We start from the raw sequence: 20,971 nt of genomic DNA on the forward strand, positions 1-20,971 counted from the left end.
AGCTCTCTGCTGGAACAGCGATAGGGCTGCGATGCGTACAATGCTGTGCTATACATGCAGCATTGTATACATACACCCGTGGGAATGAGCTCTTTACTGCATTTTTTCCTCACATCTGTTTGAAATTTTCACCCAGCTTTATTGAACAAATGTTTGCTTAACAGTCCACACAAATTCTGAGACATTGTACAATACTGCTGCAAACAATGCAGGTTTTCATTCACAGGTAAAACTATCAAATCTTTCCATCAATGGTTGGAGAAACTAACCTGTTTGTCTGCATTTTGCAGAGGAGGGGTGGGAGTGCTAGATGAGGCTTCACACAGATTGTCCCCAGAAGGGGCTTTAATGACAGACAGGGAACATGAGGAAGAAGGCAACCGGCTGCCTCTTGTATTCAGCACTGCTGAGGGTCCTGCTGATTGGTGCAGCGCTGCGCCTTCGCTCTGTAGAGAGTCCCCGAGCACAACACTTCCCTGAAACAACATAACATGTCGTAAACATTACAGTAATCACCTGCCATCGTTCCCGTTGTAACGCATGCCACTGGCGCTTCTACTCAGCAGCAGGAGACATTGCTAAGCATGAAACCACAGCAGCTGGAAATGGTCCGGCTACAAGACAGCTGTCTGAATGTACATTGGCACTGCCGAGCAAATGAGCCAACTGCAAAAATAGAGTCTGAAGGAATATTGGAAGCTATTGTAAAACTTTCTTCAATGTCGTTTGCAAGATAAACATTTTAAAGTCAAGGCCACATGATTTTCTACACTGTTGAATCTTTCTAGCATGAGAGAAAAGCAGATCTTCTATACAATAGTGTCATGCTAATGTCTGAACCTCAGATGATGCCAATTATCTACTGCAAAACATGAATAAAATCAGAAAAAGAGAGGGGGGGGGGGGAAAGCTTGCCATACCTAGAGGATAATACACACCTGACCTTTTGATACTTTACTTCAACATTAGCATATCTGTTATGTGGAAAGACGCTATACAATGGGCAAGTAAATATGTCCCAGCCAAACTGCAACAACCAGAGCAAGGAATTCTGGATAGGCATATATGGTGTTAGTGCATCTTGACGCCACCAGGAAACTAGGGGTTTGACAGGAGGAACTCCCCCTATCACCCCCTCCAGCTCCTGATAGGGTCAAGAAGCAAAGGCCCTGTAATTGGCTAAATTGCATGGGGAAGCGCCATACTCAGTGAGTGAGGAGTGCTCTGTGTGTAATAGGCCTCTCATCTGCTGCGCTGTTATATCAGCTAAGCGGCTGTCCCCCATCCTCCCAGGTGTCCTACTGCTTCAAGTGTCTGCGGCCCGGCAGCTGTATCCTGCGTTATGGTGACCGGGGGTAAGGAAACGCTTTCAGCGCTGCCGCAGCCTAATCCAGTTCAGGGCACTGTGGGTTTCCTCATGGCCACCCCGGCTCAGCAGTGTAAGGCATATCGTGCTGCATTGTTGTATTGTGTAGGCGGAGCGGGGATTTCAGAGGCGGCAATGCACGACTCCGGCGGGGGCTTGGAAGTCATGGAGGTGCAGTCCTCCATGCTTTGCAGCAGAACTTGTTGTGGCTGGCCGCCGGTAAGGTCTATTGTCTTGCCCTAAATAGCAACACGCTCCCTTCTTCAAGGCGGCCGACAGAAAACGGGGTTGCAGCCACAGCCTCTGCTTACTCGGCTGACAGCACCTGCAGCACACCCACCTACTCCAGCCAATCAGGTACGGGGAGGGGGCATGAAACCCCTTTCAATCTTTACTCCACCAGGACTTCCTGGTGGGGTCAAGATACACTAATACCAGGATATATTACCACAGGCATACTAAAGGAGTGTTATTTCTATTTCATAAAGGGATTGCGTATTGCTAGGATAAGGCATCACTTTATGACAACGGGTGACAAATCTGTGGGACCCCACAATCCACAGAACAAAAGTGACAGCGTGCAGGTGTAATGCTACAACTCCTAGGCTTTCCCTGAGAAGTGAAGGAAACTGCAAAGGGAAAAAGGGAATTACATGGTTCGCTGTAACAGCCCTTTACTTTGGCAGATCTGTTGCACAAATTTCTCACAGTCTCATTTCAATGAGGCATGCATTAATCCCATTCGATAGCTGCAGAAGATAATTCCATTCACACATATGGATCTGATTTTCTCTTACATAAGTTTCTGCATCAAGGGATTACTTGTGGTTAAAGGTTATTTTTCAGTGCTCATTAGTTTGATACACTTCAAGCCTGAAGTGACCAAGAAAGTGGCTTTGTTAACCATTGAGAATTCAATGTCCATTTAAAACTGGAAAGAGAAACACTAGGAGGGGAAAAAAAGTTGCTAAGGGCAATGAGGTCAGTTGTGATACAGAATGTCCAATATGCATTAATTATATTCCAGAGCTCCACGGCATTAGTTTGCATACAGTTAATGCACAGACAAGGACTGTGCGTGTTGACTCTTGTACATAGATATAACAGTGGTCTAACATGCTCTTCATGGCCTTCTATTGGAATGCATTGCTACAGCAGTCTCAATTGTGACTGGGCTTCGAAGCCTGTGAGCCCCAGGGCCTCTCACAAGACCAATGCTGGTAGACTCAGACCTCTACAATTGATCTTCACACGGCGCACCTCAGGTGTTGGCGCATGGAAATGTGTGCAGTTAGCATGCTCCTCTGCTAGTATATCTCTGAAGAGAGGCGGCCATACGAAGAACAAGTCCAACGTTCTGAAGGTACAAAGACAACCCGTATGCAAGGGACCAGCACAGCCCCGTGTAGGGGGAAGCCGGATTATGGAAGACACAGAGGACTACCAATATCGTGTGTGCATGTGATCACCACTTTGGGCACAAAGGACCTATTACTTTGTGGAGCACTACCACCACCTTGCAGGAGCACAAGGAGGGCTTACTACTTTGATACACAATGTATTACTATGTGAGGGCACAGAGGGGTTATTATTTTGTGAAGGCACAAAGGAAGATTTTTTTTAGTATTGTGTACGATCAAAGCGTGCAGCCAACTTTGTGGGGGCATAAAGTAGGAGTAGATTATTTTACCGCGAGATAGATCCGAAGATCCGGCCGCGACGGAAGGAAGACACGCACAGACAGCTGCAGGCGAGTTTATTCTGATTTTTTAGCATGTCCGCGGGGCAGGAGGGACCCGCTACTTTAAGGCCTCATGTCCATGGGGAAGTCTTCAAATATATCCAAGGGTGTATGGTGAAAAGTTAGTTATGTTTTATGGGTATGCACCAATCATACAAAACCCTCTCCTCTTCTTGTAAGTAGATGGGCTCAACATGGAAACTCAAAAGGTTGCAGACGTCTTAAGTAGTAACCAGGGAAGACCAACAACCTCTGCCGTCTACAAGCTACTCGGGTCCTATAATTAGATGCTGACAACTCCATGTAATTAGATTGCTGCTGAATCACCTTACTAGCACCTCGAGCTCGATCATACATAGTCTTCATTTCTCACAAACCATTGGCAGACAACTATTAAGACCGTATGTAAAGCAACCCGATTGATATCAAGCCCGACATGCTAATAACTACACTGGAGTAAGAAAAAGGCTTTTAACAATAGGCAGCTGTCATAACGGTGTGACAAGCCGCTGCATAGGCAACACCGGAGGCAGCATTTTATCTAGCCTCCTCAAGGGAATATTCATTCAGCAATTTATGGATAAATGATCGCTTGCACAGTTCAGTAGTAAGTGCACAATGCATGGGAGGCTGCACAGGTCTGTATGCGGCAATGTGATCACCTCCAGAGATGGTGCAAGGGTGTGAAATAATGCCCTGTGCACCCCCATTACACCAATATCACATAATGGGACTTCCTTTGCAGATACAACCATAGCCAACCTTTTCATACAGGTTAGGCATTGACGAGATGTCAAGAACTTCATCCTTACAACAATTATGCATAAAATTATCTGAATGTGTGCATCTTTAATGTCACCTTAATGGTCTCCATTATTCAGAGACAAACTGATGTACTGCAGGTATAAAAACATTTCACGGCTGTAATTACTCCATCAAACACACAGAGCTAGAAGGCGCAGCATATTTAGGAATGCAGGCAATATAGGTCTTCCAGGGTGTTGCTTTTTTGAGTTGCAGGTTGTGGCAGCGCTGTTGGTCGAAGAGAGGGGAGAGTGGGCGTTGCTTATAGTGGCTGACGGGAAGTTTGTCTGCAGCTGCTTTTCAGTTGCCATCATGCAGTGGACACGTGAGGAGCGTTCATTTTGTGTTAAAGCGTATTTTTCAAATAACCACTCGATCATTGCAATGCAACGTGCTTTTCGTTTGCGATTCGCTGTTCCCCCACGCGGACGTGTTCCTGGACGGCAATCCGTTGTAAATTGGGTAAATGCATTCAGAACAGCAGGGAATGTGTCATCTGTACGAAGAGGACCTGCGAGAAGTGTTACAACACCACAAAACATCGAACGAGTTAGAGCAGCAGTATTGCAATCTCCGAAACGCTCTGCTCGGAAGCAAGCACTTGCTCTTGGCATTTCAAGACGTTCTCTCCACCGGATTCTTCATAGGGAACTGAATTTTCACCCGTATAAAATGTGCGTGGTCCAACGATTGTCAGCACGGGATTATGTTACACGACGAACATCTTGTGAAGACATGCTTGCAACCATACCTCCTGACGCAATTGTGTTCTTTTCTGATGAGGCACATTTTCACCTCAGTCGGTGTGTAAACAAACAAAACATGCGGTACTGGAGCGATACAAACCCCAGAGAAGTTCACCAGAGACCTCTGCATTCGGACCGCGTCACTGTGTGGTGCGCCTTATCACGAGTAGGCATCATTGGCCCTTACTTTTTTCCGGCAACTGTGAATTCCGAACGTTACTTAACTATGCTGCAGGATTTTTTCCAGCCAGCACTCGAGGCAATGCAATTAGAGGATACATGGTTTCAACAAGATGGTGCCACTGCACACACAGCGAGAGTTACCATGAATTTTTTGAGGCAAACGTTTCCTGAACGGCTTATCTCTCTGAGGGGTGATCTTAACTGGCCGGCACGCTCACCAGACTTAGCCCCATGCGATTTTTTCCTTTGGGGTTACCTGAAGTCTAAGGTGTATTGCAACCGTCCCAACACCCTGGAAGACCTAAGGAACAATATTGACGCTGAGATTGCCAGAATACCAGTCGACATGCTTGAAAGAGTACATGAGAACTTCAGAAAACGTATGCAGCAGTGTGTGGATAGCGAAGGTCAACATTTGCCAGATACAATATTTAAAACCAAATAATTTGTAAATTCCACTACTGTTCAATGTAAATAAAATATAAAATAAAGTTTTTACAAGTTCATTATTTTTTTATTTCACTCCCAAATTAGCAAATTACCACGCTCCACCCTGTAGAAATAGTGCCATATAAAATACCTTAATTTATCTTATGGGGATTAACTGGGACCCTATGGACCGGAAAGTCATTCATGAACAGCAGCCTTTTGGCATGTACAAAGTGAAGCTTGTAGAGCTGCTGTGCTCAGAGAGCCATTAGTAAGGTAGCACTGGTCAGTAACATCACACTAACAAGCACAATGACAGAAGTTACAAAATAGTATTCGGTAAATGAGTAGGTTGACAAAAAGGGACATGTTGGTCAGTGTCCCTTTACACGTCAGGGATGATTAAATGTATTCAGCTAGAGGTTTTCTCTTCCTCATCACAACAGTAAGTCCTCCTGCACACTGGTGAGCTCAATTTCAGGCTGTGATTCACGGCCCAATAACACTCTCGCAATCCATGGGAACCCCAGGATGCGAGTTTTCACTTGAAAACAGCCTCGCATTCCTGCAAGGGTTTCCTTCATCCAACTGTTTTCAATGGGGTGGAAGCAGCACCGGCCCCATTGAAAGCAATGGGAGAAGATTGCACTCCTCTGCCACAGCTGCGACAGGGAATTCCTTTGTCCCGAACACTGTCAGTTTTCAGTGATGAGGTGACTCCCCACAGGGGATGAAGGAATCCCCTGCTGCAGCTGTCTCAGCAGTGGCAGGGGAGTACGATCTTCTCCCTATGTTTTCAATGGGGCCGGCCCCATTGACAAGATGAAACCCCTGGATGTGACAGCATCCAGGGGTTTCACATCTAAGGAGTCCCCTGCTGCAGCTATCGCAACATGGGATCACAATCTTCTCCCATTGCTTTCAATAGGGCCAACGCTGATGCCGCTGAGCCGTTTGCAAACAATGGGCAATATCACAAAAAGAATGGGCATGCTGCAATCTTTTTTCACGCAGCATCGCTGGAGTGAAAACATCGCAAATGAGAATGAAACCATTGAAATTCATTGGTTTCATAATCATGCGTTGTCATTTACTCTCGCAGTGCGAGAAAAATTGCCAGGTTTTTTTGGCCAGTGTGAAGGCACCCCAACTAAAAAGCTGATTACTTCAGTGACTGATGTGACCGAATTCAAAATTCCCACATCCCCTCAGCTGGTGAAGAAGTAGTCAAATTTTCCTTTATGGTGCTGGTGTCTAACCCTAGACATTCACAGTCATTCCTATGGAGAAAGTGAAAGAGGCCATATCAAGATGATCCCTGTGCACTAACTTTCTATCATAAGAATATTTTGAAAATATGTCCAAAGCCAAAAAAAAAAATTTTTGAAACAAATACGGAGGTTTGTTACCATACACAGTCCTTTCTAAATAGAAATTCTGAGTTCGCATAGTATCAGGGCTGGGCAATTTGGCCAAAAACTAAAATCCTGACTTTAGAAGCAAGGAAAAAAATTAAAATCAATAAGAGATCAAAAGTAGCTAAAAATACTAAAAACACTTTTCCTTTACATAAGGAAATTGTATGCACAGCAATTCCTTAGCATATACTGATTATCAGATGTGAATGGGACAGTTGTGTAATTCTGATAATCAGTACTTATCAAGGAATTGTTGTGTATATGACACCCGCAAGTTAGGCCCCCTGTCCACGAAAATTGCGGTAGCCTGTGGCGGACCTCCGCCACCCGGAAGCAGGAGCCGCAGATGGATCTCCGCTGTCAGCCTAATCTGACAGATAGGCTGACTGCAGTGAATCATGGCAATTCAAGTTGCCGGCCACGAGTGGAGAATTGCAATGATTCTCCGCTCAGGGACAAGGGGCCGGCGGTTTCAATAGCAATGCTATGGAAAGGTTCAGATGGCGCAATTTGCCGGTGATTTACCACCAACAAAATCACGTCAGTGGACAGGGGGCCTTAAAGGGGTTGTCCCGCGAAAGCAAGTGGGGTAAAGCACTTCTGTATGGCCATATTAATGCACTTTGTAATATACATCGTGCATTAAATATTGGCCATACAGAAGTTATACACTTACCCCCTCCGGTGTTGGCGTCCCCGCCGCACAGGTCTTCTGCGCATGACCTGTGCGGCGCGAGCACGCCGGAGCGGCCCCATTCAACAGAACAGAAGAGCAGACTGCGCAACCGCGTCTAATCGAGGGAGAAGGCGGCTTCGGTCGGCGCCATGGAGACGGGGACGCCAACACCGGAGGGGGTAAGTGTATAACTTCTGTATGGCCAATATTTAATGTACGATGTATATTACAAAGTGCATTAATATGGCCATACAGAAGTGCTTTACCCCACTTGCTTTCGCGGGACAACCCCTTTAAGAATAAATAAATTACCTGAAAGCGCTGCGTAATAAGTTGGTGCTATAGCAATAAGATTTATTTATTGCATGAAGTGCTATTAAATAGAAGTACTAACGCTTGGTCTTCTGAGACCAAGTTCCATGATATTAAAGGTCTTCTTATCGAAGCACCCCCCCCCCCCCCAACCGATAGCACTGGCATCTGTTGTGATCTGAATTACAAGGTCTTGAAACTGACCGATTCCTTTCGCCAGATTGTGGTTCATTAACCACTAGTGTAGAGAGGTTATTTCCATATTCCTCATTACCATCGTGTCTAGTGAACAGATATAACAGAAATAACTGCGTTGGAGTTTTTGTATGAAATTAGGCCGATGCTACTGCTGGGAAACAGGTGGTTAGTTTCCCTATAAGGGACATATCTAAAAACAACTGAAAATCAGATAAGTAGCCATTTGGAATAGGGACCTCTCCTTTGCTTGGCTAATGGAACTGGAATCACTGCCTCCAGCTGTAGTAAATCCTGAACTCCCTGTCCCATCAGCATTATTTAAGATGAGGGTGAAGATAGAGCTTACTTCTCTCCCTCCTCAAAATTTCACTAGCTGGTGTCCCTCCTTTATCATGTTTGAGATCCATGCATTCTTGAGTGCACTTCCCTGAGGCAGCCTGCTGGTCTTGCCCCTACTGAAATGGCGTCACCGATTTAGTCTTAGATCATCCTTTTGGATTGGGGTTAAGAGGAAGGGTCTTCCTCTACCCTCTTACGTACAACTCCAGTGTTCCGTTTTGACTTTACCTCTGCTAGCCTCTTGATTTTGCACTGAGGTATGAAAAAAGGCCTTTTTGTGGTCTTACCGCAGGAAAACCTTTTCCTGTGTGAAGCCTTCTGCAGGATTTTATCTAGATCTGGTCTGACTAGAAACTGATCATGGGAGGGAAAGTACCCACTTATTTTTTGACGTCATGTTTTCATGATTTAAAGGGGTTCTGTCAGGGGGGGAAAAAAAATATAAAAAATTCATACGGGACCGGTCACCAGGAACCTGCTGGTAGTCTCCTCTCCCTCCGGCAGCCGTCCTATCGCAGGGCAGAAGCTGGCAAAGCTCCAGCTTACACCCCTGCTCAGACCAGTGCCGGACAGCAAGCCCTGCTGCCGGGGTCAGTGGTCGACGAGTCACAAGTAACGCGTCGCCAACTAATTGGCCTGGCTGTGTCTAACCTCCGCTGTCCTCGGAGAGTCGATGGCGAGAGCGCATGTGTCCCCCCTCCTGACATGCTTGCGCACTCGCCGTCGACACTCAATAGATGTTAGAGGTTAGACGCGGCCAGGTCAACGGGAGCGCACAGGAGCCGACCCCTCACGCACCAGTTAAACAATGGAGGGACCAAGCACAACGGGATTAGGCGAATTTATTTATTTTTTTTTAGTTTTTTTTAACTCTTCTCTTTCAACAGGTTAGACTCTACAGGGATGCAGGACAGGATAGTATAATTTTTCTTTCTTTTGCTGAAAGAACCCCTTTAAGCCATAAAACCCTACTTTTGGAATTATACAAGGCTGCGGTACGTTCTGATAATTTGACAGACTGCTGTCGTGTGTGCCAAGAATCTTGCGGCCACCTTAAGAACCAGTAGTGAATCTAGAAATCTGTTCACAGAGTGTTCTGCTCTGAATATGTAATTCTAACTGGTTTAGCCAGATATTAAGAGTTCTAGCCACACACATACCGTATATGGCGACGGGGCGTATAAGAGGACCCCCCAACTGTCACCTTATACGTCTGAAATACAATTTAAAAAAAGAAAAAGAAAAAAAGCACTCACCTTCCCCGGCATTCTGCGGCGCTGCTGCATGCTGTCGCTCCCTCATCGCCCCCGACAGAGCATTGCTTTCTGGAGGCGGGGCTTGAAATCCCCACCCTCCAGAAAGCTAATGCTGTGATGGGCTAACTCACGCGCCGTCAGCCAATCACAGCCATTCAATGACATCATTGAATGGCTGTGATTGGCTAACTCACATGGCGTCAGCCAATCACAGCCATTCAACATTGTTGATCTGTTCCCTGAATACAACTCCTGGTGGCTCACAAGCTGTTAATTGGTACCAATAGGCATTAGTACCAATTAGTAGTTTATGCAAAATGATCGCTCAAAAGCCATCTTTTAAGCGATCTTTGTGTCTAAATGGGCCTTTATCTTCACATCTGCATAATTCTGCAGCATTTACAAAGCAGTAGTTAAGGCAGTAACATTTATTGTTACCTTAGTACATCGGATTTGCTTGTAGATCTCCGTCTGTTGCCTTATCCGAAACTCTAGGTCAGAAACCTGAGCCTGTAACCATGTCCACCGACAGATAATAGCCGCCCGCTCAATCGCCCACCTCCACTCTGCATGTTCATTAGACCTGCAAAGAAATGTTATGTTTGTGATCATTCTGTAAGATGACAATTCATTATAATTCATACTGAATGGGGACAATGAACATGAATATAAGGACAACACACCGAAACTGACAGTTTACAGCAAATAATTGGAAAAAGTGAGCAAATAAGTATTAAACCATAAGAATGTATCAGTTACCTATTGTATTAATAAAGTTATGTTAAACATATTTAGGCATTTTTTGGCAATTATGTTTTTCGTGTTACTGTGTATGACAAAAAAAAAATCCCAATAGTGTGATATGTTCAGACTGATTATTAAGCCTAGTAGTCTGACACTTTCTGTTCTGTAGGGAACACTTGTATGTTAGCTGGCATTACAACCGTGCCAACACACCAGATCCACTATTCACATTAGGAAATAGTCACAGCTCACCTCCTCCACCTCCCTGCACAATGACTTCCGCACTGGTCATAGATCATATCTAGAATAGTTTCCCAAAGAACTCACTGGACCCATGAGGCCGCTACCAGCAACTCTGAGGCGGTTAATTGCAGCTCAGGTAAGATGGCAGCTCCCATGGTTACGTACAAAATATGTTTGTTTTTTATTCGTATTAAAAAAAAAAAAAAAAAAAAAAAAAAAAAAAACACATCTTTTGTTTTGGCAGCTTTAGGCCTCATGCCCACAGCCGGGTCGGATTCTGCCTGCGAAATATCACAGCGGAATCAGATCCGACACCCTCAAGAGACCTATATTCACCTCTCTGCCACGAGTCTCACCCGGGGAGCATGCACAGCGCATGACCCACCAGTACTGGGCTGTGACGTGGATTCGCACAGTACTTCTGCAGTGCTCACTGTAGAAGTATTGTGGGACGAACGGTTTACATTGACTGCCAAGGAAGCCGCCTGCGCAATTTTCTGCACACAACAGAACATTCGTGCATGCCGCCACTAATCCACTTTAATGGAAGCACTGGAGATTACCAAGTGCTTGTACTCAGCCATTTCCAATGCTCCCGTGGAAATACATGGAGTGGTAGCACGCACGGTATCAGCTCCATTCATGCGGGGACTTTTAGAACCCCTGTTCTCTGGATGGCTACGAGTCCCCGTGGTCATCCCCTTTCCTATCCAGCTTTGTGGCAGATCTCAGAAGTTCATTAAAACTCAGCAATTCCACATACACATCAGTCTACGGGCAAAAATACATTTCTACTAATGATTTTTTTTGCTTGTATTTGCAATCAATGTAGTAAGCATCTAGAGCTCTGGTGCAAAGTAACTTAGGGTCTTGATGACATCAGTGTTGGAGGTTCCATTCTCAACATCAGTCCCAGAGTTTTGTTAAAGGGACACTGATTTTATTAATTACGCAGCCATCACAGTATTTATAAGTGAGCTAGTGTTACCTCAATTAGTTACGTCTTAGAGTGCCTTTAGTACGGAACGATTATCTGTGAAATGAGCGATAATCATTTAGTCTAGAATAGTACATTTTATGCAAACACCAAAATCATTGTTGGCTCATTCGCTTATCGTTCAGTTTAAATAGAGCACGTTTAGTGCCTCTCAATATATACAGAGACTGAACGATCAACATACAGACTGAACAAGCCAACAATGCATTTGCCTGTCTAAACAGTCTGCACGGCTGCGAATGAGTTAGCGATGACGTCACTCGCTCGTTCAAACGAGAATCGGCACATCTAAAAAGTACCCTTGCGGTCCAAATCTTCAAATGGTCATGTGATCTAAATTCTGACCAGCTCAGAACTACTTGGGGTTATAGATTTATTTTCTAGTTCATTTCTCAGTATGTGTGATGCTGTTAGATGTATCTACCACAAAAACTGCTTAGAGGGAGACACCAGCAATGCCATTACAGTTACTGATAATCACACAGCTCTAACAAAGGAGATCACAGCTCATCCTCCTGACTGTATACTTATGGTCTGTACCTTATTCAGGTGAATAGGGAAGGTAATAAATTAAAATGCCCGTCAACAGGCAGAAGTGGTATAACCTTAACCATTGACGGGCTGATGCATCCTGAAATTGATTGAAAATAAAAAAAGTATCACCCTCAAGATTGTCTGACAAGCATCAGACAGAGGACTGCACTGCAAGGAAGTGACTGGAATATACAGAGGAGACCTCCAGACTGATAGGCAATCAAATAGGGTAAGGGGGGGGGGGGGACAACCCTTTAAAATTACTGAATGTTAGTTTCTCCTGTAAGATACCAAACAGAATGGACTCTTTAGCGCGGGCCCCGTGTCCACGAGCGGAGAATCATTGCGATTCTCCGGTCGCGGCGGGCAAGTCGCAGCATGCTGCGAATTGCCCCGATTCTCCGCAGTCAGCGTATTAGATTAGGCTGACCGGTGGAAATTCGTGTGCGGCACCTGCGGAGGAGATCTGCCACAGGACTTCGCAACGCCCGTGGACAGCCGGCCTTAAACCTAAAAAGTCACTTAATTAAATTTTGGAGGAAAAGGCCACCTAGGATTGAGTTCTAGGACATTTTCTTTTAAGATAAATAGTATCCAATAACGTCAACCCAGGTCATTTTTGATAACTGCTCAATATTCTATTCAGCAATTCATAAATTGTCTTGTTTAACAGGTGCTGGATTTTTAAGAGGCGACAGCCACCAGTTACAGGGCACAGAATATTCATGGCATACAATTAAAATGTTTGCATGGCACATTTGGCATAGTTAGGTATTTAATTAGGAAGCTGGAAAGTGCAACAGTCCAATTGATACATTTGTATTGCTTGTTCTGATGCATCAAGCCCTCTCGTAAATAAAGTTTATCTTTGCATCTAGTGCGCAGTGTAATATTTAATATAAATTGGCATTTAAGGTAAAGACAGCGTCCCGAACATGTGATTCAGACAACACAGGCTCAATAGTTACCAGCCTAGAAAAACACTGCATTAATACAGCCACACACCGGCTCTCCAAAGTCTGCATCTCCACAGTAAAGGCAGATTAACTTTGTAGGCCAATGCTTTTATCAGAAAGGCCTTTCAGTGTCACGCGGGAAGGTAATACAACAGCTCAGTGCAAGAGTGAAATTACAGCTCAACCGTTGTATTTCCTGGAAAGAGCGATGAGAACAGAGGATGCTATAAACTACACAATTAAAGAGGGAGTTAGAACTGCACAACACTTTCAGTGCCGGACCCGTCGGCACTAGGTGACCTAACCCTGCACATCACACACACTAAAACTGCTTATTACATACAGCAGCCGACCTCATGAGAAAGTGTTTGCTCACAGAGCATTAAGTCAAACCAATAGGATTACCTGGAGATTCACAATTTGTGAAAATTAATGCAGATGAGCAGCCGCGCCACAGAAAGCCCATAGGGTACCATCACACAGACCAGAAGATTCCACTATCAAAATAAGACTAACACGAAATTACCGACAAAATCAAGCCTTTCAAATCTACATCAACATCCACACATTAGACATGCAGAGGTTTCCACAGTAAAAGCATACCTTTACAGGTACTGGAATAGTGTCCCATTTAGATGTGATGAGTCGTCTGAACGAGGGCTGCCCATACTAGAATACGCCGCTATGAATGAGCCCTAATAGCGCCAATAGCCAGGCTGTGCCCGCACTTACAACTCAGCAATTATTAGGGCAATACGTGTGATAGTGGCAGCCACTAGTGCATATGTAATAACAGAAGGCTGGGCTCAAAAAATATATTTGCATTACATGGTAAAAAGGAGTCAATGAAAGTACATCGATTGTCATTACTCCATTCACCCTTGTGTATATTTAATGCGTATGCTACACATGTGAAAAAAATAAAATAAAAAAATAAAAAGCTGCATGTGTGTGCGAAAGCCCTATTGTCCTATGGGTGTGTTCAAAATGCAGTTCATACGCAATGACACGGCACTGTTTGTTTTTTGTTTTTTACACGTATATTGCTAAGAGACTTAAAAACAAAAAGAAACACACACACACACACACACACACACACGAAACCAGTGCAGAGTGTTAAAATAAAACACTGTAAATGCAGGCATACGCGAGTAAAATGCTGATAAATGCTGTACATTTTCACACAGCACATCATACAGTTATGTAAGCCTGGTCTTAGAGTAGCTGCAAACATTTACACAAATGTCTCAATTGCTCAAAATACTTGACCCCTTAGGGCTCTTACCCACAAGCGTATATCGGCCCGCCGTTTTCACGGTCGGCCAATATACACTACGATCTAATGCATTGGATTCCAATGCATCAGATCACACGGCCGTATTCCTGCGATGTAAAAGCGCACAGCCAATATAGCGCCGGGCATTTTTACGTCGGGCCCAAAAGAAAGTCCTGGAACTATTTTCTGTTGGCCGGAATACGTCGGCCGCTGCATGGGCTCCTATGGGAGCCAATGACAGCGGACGGAGAAAAGTGGGAGGGAGTTTAGCAGTGTGACTGCTAACACGCCCCCCCCCCCCCCCCTCACCTCCCCTCTAGCTGATTGCAATGGGAGGGGGTGAGACGGGGCAGAGCTAAGTGCCGCCCCATCCCGCCTCCTCATTGCTGGCTGTAGACAAGGGGCAGAGCTAGCTAGCGACTCCTGCCACTGGAATCAGCCGGAGGGGAGGAAAGAGATGAAAAAAAATTTGTTCACGAGGATTAACCTCAGCAGCGACAGGGCAAAGCTGGTGCACCCACTGGACATATCAGAAGACTCAAGAGATCTCCTGACTGCCTCTATGCCCCTCGTGTGTCCAATGGACGTATATAAGGCTGTGACGTCAAAGGAGACAAGAATGGTATTCTCTGTCACCTCTATAAGGGTGCTCTTGTTCAAAGAATGGGTTGTGTCCCTAATATAGGATCCCGCATCCTCTGCAAATGTGTAATAGTTTGTCCAGGAAATGGGTCTTCTCAATGTTTTCATCCCAAGTTATTCCACCTCCCCGAGTACCTCACTGGCAAAGACCTCCACATGGTGATTAGTATGATTAGTAGTGCGGGGGGGGGGGGGGGGGGGGGTTGGAAAATGGCTCCTGTTGTGCAGACCAACACCCACCAAGGAAAAACCCTCACGAGTGGCAAGATTGGAAGCCTCCTTTGGTGATGTGGTGGTGTTACATGCCGCTATACACCGTATGTGACTGTAGTTTAAATGTTTATATATAAGCACGGCTGCACATCTCACGATACTATGGTTGCCGTGGTTACACGTCCAGATGCTGGGAGCCGACGTGACATTAGTCCCGCAGGATTTACAGCATTGTCCTGCGCATGCGCAGTACAGGTATGGGATGCATGCGTACTGGCCTTCCAGGGACGCTGCTACCGCGAGGTCTGAGGACAGTAGGTGGAGTGATTGGAGCATCGGACAGGTGTGCCTTGATGTAATCAATCATTACCTGTGTGAAGACATCTGTGGTGAAGAGGTGAGAATTTGTGATGGGTGTGTGGGCATGGGACCGTTTACTATATATTGTCCGTTCCTATGCATGTAAAGCGAGCACGAAGAAGGCCATATGGCCAAAACGTCGCTACTACTTTTATATGATGGGAGAATAAAACTGAATATTTGATTGCATCCTCTTCATGCTCCGGGTCTTCTACTATTTATCTTATGGGAACCAAGTGAACCTTTAGCAGTAAAGTAAGTCTGAAAGAGCATTTTGTAACGGATTATAGAAATATGCACAGACGCCTATTAATGCAGCAAGAGGCTAAACATGGACAACTTAGACGACAGCATCAATCATGGCAGTACTGTCCTCACATCTGTCCAAATAGTGCAGATTCATGCAGGTTAGTGTAGGAGTGAAGCAGCGGCAAGAACAGTCAGTTGCATCGCTGGTCTGCCTGGGCTCATAAATTAGGCCTTGGCAAGGTTTCCAGCCACATGAGACCGGTTGCATTTCATTGCCTCACTTGACCTTTTTACAGAGGTTTATGTGTGAGCACAATGAAAACTGGAGAGTTTAACATAACGCGCGACCACTAGCGGTACGTCTGAAACAGGTTATGGCTGCTTGTCCACGGCCATGACGGAATATTGCTAGCGATAATCCGCCGCGGCGGAGCACCGATAGGCTCACCGCAGAGAAACGCAGCAAATCCTAGCATGCCGTGATTTTAATCCCACAAGCGTAGCATCGCTATGATTCTCCGCACATGGATGTGGGCTGCGCCTTCCATAGTTAGCCCATGGAAACCTTTTCATAGCGTGGTCTGCGGGAGATTTATCGATGCAGATTATGCTATGACACTCGCCCGTGGACGGGCAGCCTAACTGTAGCCGTGACTTTTGTAATTATTTTTTGAATTTCTCTAAATAAACCCTTTAACGTTTTCTACTACACGGATGCTGGAATGTGACATGAATTATAGCAGTGTACCCTACACACCTGTGCATCCTTTGTGAAGGCCAGCAGGTTAGAAATACTGAAGTTGCAACACTAGCATATGCACACACATTACATCGTACCATTGAGAAATACAACTGCCAGCAAAAAAAAAAAAAACTTTTGGGGAGGGTTTTTCTTTTTAACTTTATTGTTTAATGTAGCTGTCCATTGTAGATTTTGAATTTGTGCCTCATCTATATATTTGTCAATGTCTGTTTGTTGGAGCGTCACGCACAAACTGTACGACCGGCTGACATGACGTTTTGTATACAGTATAATCTGGACCCGGAGAAGGTTATAAGCTAAAAAACAAATTGTCATTTTGTCTTCCTGGGAACCTTAGTTGCATTTTTTTTGCCTTTCCTTGAATTTTCGAGCAGCAACCCCCACATTTTCTTTCACCAATTGATTCTACGGACTAAGTTTAGTATTTCTGGTTATTTCCAACAAGTGATTCCCACTAGAAGAGTCATATTGTGCGTTGACAATTTGTGTTTCAGGACTGCTGTTTAGCCCCAGTCTCACCCTGGTGGAGCCACCAATCATTTGCCCATTTTGTCCTTTCTCATTCCATCTTGGATGTCCGTGTGGATAACAGTTTGCAAAAATGATCTGTCCCCAGACAGAAGTACATGGAGCAAGTTTATTGACCACCAGTCCTCATTTATCAAAACTGTCTAACAGTTAAACCATAAAAAGCCGTTTTTGGTGCCCATAGCAACCAATCACAGAGCCCGCATCCTCAAGGGGTTAAAGGAATATTCCCATCATGACTTTTCACAGCCGAGATGGGAAACTGCTGCGATGGCTACCAGCTGGAGCCAACAGAAAGAGCCGGCGCTCTTATTGAAGTAAATAGGAGCTACGGAAACAAGGCTCAGCTCTTTCCGACAGGTGTTTAGAACAGAGCATTTAGGTATTTCCATTTTGGCTTTTTATGGCCAAGATGGGAAAAACAGGTAGTCAACGAATTAGAAGGGAGAGAACCCAAGTGGTCAGCACTTGAGGGTTGTTTTTGGCAAAAAAGAAAAAAGAAAAAAAAAAGAAAAAAAAAAGTAAAGTTAATGGGGTTGTCCCACGAAAGCAAGTGGGGTTATACACTTCTGTATGGCCATATACATGCACTTTGTAATATACATCGTGCATTAAATATGAGCCATACAGAAGTTATATACTCCCCTTCCCTGAGCTGGCGTCCCCGTATCCATGGTGCCGTCTAATTTCAGCGTCTAATCGCCCGATTAGACGCGCTTGCGCAGAAGGGTCTTCTCCCTTCTGGTCGGTCCGGGCACGAGCAGCGTTCTGGCTCTGCCCCCCTTCTACGCGTCATCACGTAGCTCCGCTCCGTCACGTGTGCCGATTCCAGCCAATCAGGAGGCTGGAATCGGCAATGGACCGCATAGAGCCCAAGGTGCAGCATGGGAGAAGACCCGCGGTGCATCGTGGGTGAAGATCCCGGCGGCCATCTTGGAGGAAAAGGAAGAAGTTGCAGAGAGGGGATTTGGGTAAGTAACATTTTTTTTTTTTTTTTAAATTTCAACACATCCCTTGGGTTTGTCCTGCGCTGAACGGGGGGCCTATGCAAAAAACAAACAAAAAAAAAACACGTTTCGGCAAGGGACAACACCTTTAATAAGCCAATTTGCAAATCACTATCACATTGGGTGTCACATAAGCACAAGTGTGTTCAAAGTTTGTTGTCTATAAGATTAGAAACACTACATTTTTTGTACACGTTTCTGCCAGTGAGAAGAAATCTGATACTTTGTACCTAAATGACCAATTTTTCCCCAATGCCTCTAAAACCAAAAATAAAGCAACTCTGCAAATATCCGTCAAAATACACATTCATTCTTTGCGTCTACGGCTTCCATGCAGACCTATGCATCTCCATAGTAACAGACAGGTCCTGTAAAGTTCTATCCCGCAGTCTAACTCCCATGTGTCCCATTTCTTGGTAACATACATTTGGGCAGATTTGTCGTCCTTAATGCAACAGAACATTTTGTTTTTCTTTTCAATAGAAGTGGAAAGGTAGAAGCTGTGAAGGTGGACAATCCTGAAATCCTTCCTACGGAGCCCACTATTGTGCAGGCATTCAGTGATTCACTTATTTTCCTTCTACTTCTTTTATCTTCTTCCAGATTATTTCAGAGGTTATTAACCAACACAAAAGAACAGGATAGCGTATGATCTATTGTGGATAAACATGGCCCACAATAAAGAAAAAGTGAACATAAACGGGTTAGTACTAACAGAGCAGACCGACTCCTCTGCACAAACCTGGAGTCCTAATAAAAGATTTTAGAATGGCAATACAGCGCTACATATACTGTGACTGCAGGTTTTACATATATTAGAAAGGTAACTATTGAACACTGGAAAACCCCTGAATGTAAAATGACAGATTTAGGCCGCCTGCACACGGGCGGAAATTTCCACCACTGAAAGCCTGCATAGGTGTGCATTACAATACGCACTCCTATGCAGACGGCCGCGGTTTGGCCACGCAAAATGTCACGCGGCAAACAAACCGCGGCATGTCCTATTTCTGTGCGGGGCTCGCAGAGCCTCGCACAGAAACGTCACTCACCCGGCCGCCGGCTCCGGTCTGCGCATGCACCGGCTGCCCGGCAGCTGGCACATGAAAGAGCCGGGGCCGCCGGGTGCGGGTAAGTACGTGCTCCTCCCTGCAGGCGCTGGGGTCGGGTCCCGCGGCGAGAATTCTCGACGCCGGATCCGACCCGCCCGTCTGCAGGCGGCCTTACAAAGTTAACTTTTTTTTTTTAATCCACCAAAACATCACCCGCAGCCTCCAAGAAACTGGAATGTCCCTCGATGGCAGATAATGGATTTAGTAAGAACTCCATTCCGGAATTAAGTCCCAGCAGCCCTGTAGTCAAATGCAGTTAGATATTTATCATTGGCTACTAAGTTTTTAGTTTGAGGGCCATAATATTCTTTCCTAGAAGCAGAAAACATTCCAGCTGTTGCGGCTCTACAAGCTCTTTAAATGTTTCAGATACTGTATATAGACAAGTCACAGAATGATTAGCGATGCTGGTTTATGCTTACAGCAACCGACAAGGAGCAATAGTCGTGTACATGAGTTCTGGCCCAAGTTTGCGTGACCTTAACTGCAGATGCGATACAGACACTACAAATAGGATCTAACAGAGATCCAGAAGTATTTATGCTTACCGGTTTCGCGATCATGATTTATACAAAAATGTAGCAAACAGTCGTGTAGAAAAATTTTACATTTGCGCTGCAGTTTTGCAGAAGCGCTGCAGTTTTTTGGCAGAAGTTTTGCAAAGAACCGACAGATAGAAAGTCCGAATACACCTATAAGGCCTCATGTCCACGGCAAAACATTAAAAATCCGCAGTGTTTTTCCCGCACATGTGATCCGCACCCCATAGGGATGCATTGGATACCCGCAGGTAGTTAAATACATGCGGATGTCATTTTAGCTTGAGGCGCGGATTGCGTGTGCGGGAAAACACCCGCAGCATGCTCCATTTTAGCGCGGGTCTCCCGCAGGCTCCTATTGAAGCCTATGGAAGCAGTCCGGATCCGCGGCACACCCGCAGCTGAATTTCTATTCTCTGGCGCGGTAGTGCGGGAAAGCAGGAGTTTTTAAAAAAAGGGAGTGCACGGCGCATGCGCGCGGCACACTGCCGGCATGCCGAGCACATCGCCGGCGTGCCGAGCACATCCACCAGGCCGAATTAAGAATATCTGGATGCGACAGAGGGCAGATCCGCAGCGGCCGGACAGGTAAGTAATTCTTTTTAGGCCTCATGTCCGCGGGAAGGGAGGAACCCGCTGCGGGATTCTGCATGGAGAATCCGTGGCGGGCCCGATTTTCCCCGTGGACATGAGGCCTAAGACTTGGGTGGGCAGAAGCCGGTGATGGGCTTCAATTAATTGAGGCAGGAGCCTCCCATCTATGAATTATATCCATAGATGGGGGGGGCAGGTGGGAATGAAAACTAAAAACATATCCAAGTGTTTTATTTTCAAATTATAAGAAGCTGAAATGCCCCCACCGCGAAAAGAGCCTCATCTCTGCACGCCATATGCAAATCAAGTGGTTTGAAAAATCAGTATCTGACAGAACATGCCATCACTAGTGTCACTGTACACATGAAGCCATTCCTGCTCACAAGTATAACCGTAGCGCTATATTATATACACATACTGTAAACTACAACCATTTACTAATACTGCAGACAATGTGGGTACGTATCAAAATTACAGCCACATGTACGACTCAATGTGTGGACCGCAAAGCAAGGTTGGAGTCGGTAAAACAGACACCTCAATTTTCCCGGACTCCGATTCACGGCTCCTTCCTATGGCTTTTAAGTCATAAGTTTACTGCAAAATTGCATTAGGCCTTTAATCACCATTATGATAAAGTTTTCAAGCTATTTAGACAGAAGAAAATATTTTTTGGAACGGTTTCAGAAATTGACATCAACTGGCCAGACTTAAAAATTGTATGTATATTTTTTTGTATAAAATAG

General features: G+C 45.2%; 1 protein-coding gene across 2 annotated transcripts in view; it reads right to left on the reverse strand.

Annotated features, from left to right (window-relative positions):
* The window catches only part of LOC136587051 (KAT8 regulatory NSL complex subunit 1-like), a 70,405-nt gene that overhangs the window by 28,776 nt on the left and 20,658 nt on the right, over window positions 1–20,971 (reverse strand). For both annotated transcript variants that reach the window (XM_066585477.1, XM_066585476.1), the window contains exons 2-3: window positions 9,907–10,051; window positions 270–476 (exon numbers count right to left, since the gene is read on the reverse strand). In XM_066585477.1, coding sequence (XP_066441574.1) covers window positions 270–476; window positions 9,907–10,051 — 352 coding nt within the window. The remainder of the gene's footprint in view (window positions 1–269; window positions 477–9,906; window positions 10,052–20,971) is intronic.

Source organism: Eleutherodactylus coqui, chromosome 12 (genome assembly GCF_035609145.1).
Source record: "Eleutherodactylus coqui strain aEleCoq1 chromosome 12, aEleCoq1.hap1, whole genome shotgun sequence".
Lineage (NCBI taxonomy): Eukaryota > Metazoa > Chordata > Amphibia > Anura > Eleutherodactylidae > Eleutherodactylus > Eleutherodactylus coqui.